Source organism: Protomyctophum bolini, assembly GCF_963924005.1.
Source record: "Protomyctophum bolini genome assembly, chromosome: 10".
NCBI lineage: Eukaryota > Metazoa > Chordata > Actinopteri > Myctophiformes > Myctophidae > Protomyctophum > Protomyctophum bolini.
Genome location: NC_137871.1, coordinates 41,987,333 through 41,992,953, shown reverse-complemented (window position 1 = coordinate 41,992,953; position 5,621 = coordinate 41,987,333). Strand labels below are relative to the sequence as shown.

The window sequence follows — 5,621 nt, the reverse complement described above, 5'->3', positions numbered from 1 at the left end:
TAGCCTGCTGGAGGGGCTCCCATCATCCCATGCACCCTCGAGAGAAAAAAAAAGCCTTGAGCCTACCAAATATGTTGTGGTCTTGTGGAGCTGCTTGATCACCTCCTCCCCTAACCTGACGCTGCCAGATGAGGGCGGTATTGGGGAAACATATTCCCCAACACAACACTCATCTGGGATCTCTGACAGAGTTGAGCCCTGAGTCAGATCTGCTTCGTACCGAACCAATCAGCGTGAGCTAAAGGCGGGATGCGGATGTGACGGTATATAGACACGTCGATATGATTGGTTGTGTTTGCACGCCCACACGGTGATAGACAGACGCTCCCATCCAATCATCTATACCATGTATCTTGAAAAAAAGGAACAGCCCCGTCATCGAATTTGCTCCCGAGATCCCAGATCCCAATAAGCTGTGAAACAAATTTGTGTAGCAAGCTTTTTGGATCTGGCAGCGTCAGGTTACTCCTCCCCCTCTTTTCCCCAAAAAGCCAATCCCAATAAATCCAAAAGTAGTGTGATTCTGTGTGAATACTCAGCCTAATTACTAACGGATAAACCATCAGTCTTATCCGAAATCTGTCAAACTTTGTCAACTCAACACGTGTTGACAACGCATTGTAAACAGAAACAGAAGCTGTGTGTCACACCAAAAGTGGTGACTTATAGAATTCTGTAGCCTACATTAGAATCATCACGCGATCCTCACCCCTACACAGCTGCAGTGACGGATTAACCCCTCTCAAGGCCATGGCGCTTCACCAAATCAAAAGGCCCTACAGATTCAGCCAATTCATTAATTAACTAATATGCATGCGTTTGTTTAGCGCATATCCACTACTGCCTGCGCTGCTGCCGTACTGGGCACAGCCTTTTCAACTTCAGTCTCTGCTAAACTATTATGTAAGGACTAGGAGATTACTTTATGGTTATTAATACAGTCATCAGTGTTTCCTGCAGGAAAAAGCTTTGGCATGGTGCTGGGCGCGGGGGGGGGGGGGGGGGCTTCTGGCGCGCGGCCTCTGGCCGCGCGTCGAAAAATTTGATTAATTCATTCATTCATTTGATTCATAAATTAATAAGATTAATAAAGTAAGATTCATTTGTATTATTGCTCTTGTAATGCTATTGGAGACACTGGGGGGACACTAGGGGACACTGGGCAGGCACTGGGGAGGCACTGGGAAGACACTGCGGAGGCACTGAGGAGACACTGGGGAGACACTGGGGAGGCACTGGAGAGACACTGGGGAGACACTGGGGAGGCACTGGAGAGACACTGGGGAGGCACTAGGGAGACACTAGGGAGGCACTGGAGAGACACTGGGGAGGCACTCAGGGGAAAACTGGGGAGGCACTGGGGAGACACTGGGGAGGCACTGGGGAGACACTGGAGAGGCACTGGGGAGACACTGGGGAGGCACTGGAGAGACACTGGGGAGACACTGGGGAGGCACTGGGGAGACACTAGGGAGGCACTGGAGAGACACTGGGGAGACACTGGGGAGGCACTCAGGGGAAAACTGGGGAGGCACTGGGGAGACACTGGGGAGGCACTCAGGGGCAAACTGGGGAGGCATTCAGGGAGACACTGTGGGGAGGCACTGGGGAGGCACTGAGGGGACACTGGGGAGGCACTGGGAAGACACTGGGGAGGCACTGAGGGGACACTGGGGAGGCACTGCAGGCACTGGGGAGGCACTCAGGGGGACACTGGGGGGCACTGCATGGGCAGACACTGGGGTGGCACTTGGGGAGGCACAGGGGAGGTACTGGACATTTCATATCACACACACACCATGATTCACTAGCCCCCTAAAAAAAAAAAAAAAAAGGGGTTTTTTTTTTTTTTTTTTTTTAAGCTTGGCATGGCGCGATTTATTTCAAGCATGGCGCAGCGCCATGCCAACAACATTGTGCAGGAAACCCTAACAAGAAACATGCATGGCAATGATGAGATGGGGAGGAAACGATGCTGTTTCATGTATTTTCTTATAGCCTACGCCCTACTGTATTCAACAGCTGATTGGTGGACCACGCATATCATACCTTCCTGTGGGTGCAACGTCACTGAAAACTTTCATAATAGCAATTCAATTAATTTACTCACGAGTGCTGAAATCGTGAAATGGAGGATGTAAGAACACACTTTTGTTGCATTAGAGCAGGGTAAATATGAAGTTTTGCGCCACGGTCTTGTGTTTATATTCCTTGTACATAGGCTGTTTGTTGTCGTAACAACACACGTTGTGTGTCTGAGTGAGGGGGCCTTCGATTGAACAAAGGGGGCTTCTGACTGTGTCGCTTACTCGCCTCCCCTCTGTCAGAGGAGGAAGCGACGCGCAGCCGTCGGGAACGCCCCCAAACCGACTGCCCCCCCGCCCTCACGAAAACCGTGAAATGCATAGGCTCATCTTACTGGCTGGCTGCAACATGCACATTTCTAAGAAAGTTGTGTCAGGCCAGGGCACACTACTTGTCTAACATTTGGATTATAGTTAGCACTTAGCTCCCTTTGCTAACTACTGGACTGGAGATGATGAGCTCTCTCCCTTTCTCTCCGTCTCCCTCCCTCGCTGGGGTGAAGACGTGCGTGCTCTTTCTCGCTCTCTCTCTCTCTTTTCTCTCTCTCTCCCCCCTCCCTCCCTGGGGTGTGTGTGTGTGTGTGTGGGGGGGGGGGTATTCGTTGCGCTGCCAGTGCTATACTTCTCCATTAAGCGGTGCAGAACCGAGAAAGTGACACATTATTTTTGGATGTAAACGGCGCAGATTTTTCCTTTGGAGATCGGTTTCGCGGATCGGTGGTTAGCACCCAGCACGCGCGCGCGTGTGTGTGTGTGTGTGTGTGTGTGTGAGAGAGACTGTGTGTGTGTGTGTGTGTGTGTGTGTGTGTGTGTGTGTGTGTGTGTGTGTGTGTGTGTGTGTGTGTGTGTAAATGATGTACTTAATGGTTACTGTGTGTTTTCTCATCAGATTCCCAGCGTCTCTCACTGGACACAAACACAGCACACTGTCGCCTCACTCTGTCTGAGGACAACAGGAAGGTCACACGGGTGGAGGGACAGAGACATCAGTATCCTGATCACCCAGAGAGGTTTGATGTCTGGCCTCAGGTCCTGACTGCAGAGAGTGTGAGCGAACGCTGCTACTCTGAGGTAGAGTGCAGTGGATTGGTTGATATAGCAGGGACTGACAGAGCAATCAGCAGGAAAGGAGCTGGTGTTGGCTGTGGGCTTGGATACAATGGCATGTCATGGAGTCTGGAGTGTGTTGGTGACAGTTACTATGTCATGCACAATGGGAAGCAGACTGTCCTCCCTGTCGGTCCCTCTACACGCTCCATCAGAGCAGCAGTGGATTCTGACCGTGAGGTCAGGAAGGTCAGGGTCTGCAGAGTAGGAGTGTATGTAGACCGTCCCGCTGGGACTCTGTCCTTCTATGACGTGTCCTCAGAGGACACTCTGACCCACCTGCACACCTTCCAGACCACGTCCACTGAACCCCTCTGCGTTGGGTTCTGGTTGGGGTGGTCTGGCTCCTCAGTGTTTCTGTGTGAGCAGAGATAGAGTCTCGATGTGAGCGAGGGTCACATCAGGTCGCCATGGTTACTCCACATGTCTGAGTGAGTCCAGGTTGTCATGGTTACCACCGCCGCCAGTACGCCTGACATCATGGACTCCATATTTGGTCATGAGTGACTCATCATGACATCATGGTGACATCACGCTGATGATGTATATAAGAAGCACAGTGACAATCTGTCAATCAAACCTTGATGTGCTAAAGACCCCAAGATAGGGTTTGACCTCTGACCTCCACATTGATAGTGTTTGACCTCCGACCCCAGATTGATAGTGTTTGACCTCCGACCCCAGATTGATAGTGTTTGACCTCTGACCCCAGATTGATAGTGTTTGACCCCTGACCCCAGATTGATAGGGTTTGACCTCCGACCTCCACATTGATAGGGTTTGACCTCTGACCCCAGATTGATAGGGTTTGACCCCTGACCTCCAGCTGAACATATTGTGTTCCAGTAGAATAGTTTCTGTCTCTGTGTGTGTGCACGTGTGTACGCACGCCTACGTCTCTGTGTGTGTGCACGTGTGTACGCACGCCTACGTCTCTGTGTGTGTGTGCACGTGTGTACGCACGCCTACGTCTCTGTGTGTGTGTGTGCACGTGTGTACGCACGCCTACGTCTCTGTGTGTGTGTGTGCACGTGTGTACGCACGCCTACGTCTCTGTGTGTGTGTGTGCACGTGTGTACGCACGCCTACGTCTCTCTGTGTGTGTGCACGTGTGTACGCACGCCTACGTCTCTCTGTGTGTGTGCACGTGTGTACGCACGCCTACGTCTCTGTGTGTGTGTGCACGTGTGTACGCACGCCTACGTCTCTGTGTGTGTGTGCACGTGTGTACGCACGCCTACGTCTCTCTCTGTGTGTGCACGTGTGTACGCACGCCTACGTCTCTGTGTGTGTGTGCACGTGTGTACGCACGCCTACGTCTCTGTGTGTGTGTGCACGTGTGTACGCACGCCTATGTCTCTCTCTGTGTGTGCACGTGTGTACGCACGCCTACGTCTCTGTGTGTGTGCACGTGTGTACGCACGCCTACGTCTCTCTCTGTGTGTGTGCACGTGTGTACGCACGCCTACGTCTCTGTGTGTGTGCACGTGTGTACGCACGCCTACGTCTCTGTGTGTGTGTGCACGTGTGTACGCACGCCTACGTCTCTGTGTGTGTGTGCACGTGTGTACGCACGCCTACGTCTCTGTGTGTGTGCACGTGTGTACGCACGCCTACGTCTCTGTGTGTGTGCACGTGTGTACGCACGCCTATGTCTCTCTCTGTGTGTGTGCACGTGTGTACGCACGCCTACGTCTCTGTGTGTGTGCACGTGTGTACGCACGCCTATGTCTCTCTCTGTGTGTGCACGTGTGTACGCACGCCTACGTCTCTGTGTGTGTGCACGTGTGTACGCACGCCTACGTCTCTCTGTGTGTGTGCACGTGTGTACGCACGCCTACGTCTCTCTGTGTGTGTGCACGTGTGTACGCACGCCTACGTCTCTGTGTGTGTGTGCACGTGTGTACGCACGCCTACGTCTCTGTGTGTGTGTGCACGTGTGTACGCACGCCTACGTCTCTCTCTGTGTGTGCACGTGTGTACGCACGCCTACGTCTCTGTGTGTGTGTGCACGTGTGTACGCACGCCTACGTCTCTGTGTGTGTGTGCACGTGTGTACGCACGCCTATGTCTCTCTCTGTGTGTGCACGTGTGTACGCACGCCTACGTCTCTGTGTGTGTGCACGTGTGTACGCACGCCTACGTCTCTCTCTGTGTGTGTGCACGTGTGTACGCACGCCTACGTCTCTGTGTGTGTGCACGTGTGTACGCACGCCTACGTCTCTGTGTGTGTGTGCACGTGTGTACGCACGCCTACGTCTCTGTGTGTGTGTGCACGTGTGTACGCACGCCTACGTCTCTGTGTGTGTGCACGTGTGTACGCACGCCTACGTCTCTGTGTGTGTGCACGTGTGTACGCACGCCTATGTCTCTCTCTGTGTGTGTGCACGTGTGTACGCACGCCTACGTCTCTGTGTGTGTGCACGTGTG

The 5,621-nt window shown here is 52.9% G+C and overlaps 1 protein-coding gene across 1 annotated transcript in view; it reads left to right on the top strand.

The window, feature by feature from the left end:
* LOC308323034 (uncharacterized protein) overlaps positions 1-3,863 on the top strand; it is a gene marked incomplete at its 5' end in the record, with an annotated part of 29,585 nt that extends 25,722 nt beyond the window's left edge. The window contains one exon of the mRNA XM_080774625.1: positions 2,974-3,863. Coding sequence (XP_080630751.1) covers positions 2,974-3,566 — 593 coding nt within the window. The 3' untranslated portion in view covers positions 3,567-3,863. The remainder of the gene's footprint in view (positions 1-2,973) is intronic.
* Positions 3,864-5,621: the final 1,758 nt, after the last annotated feature.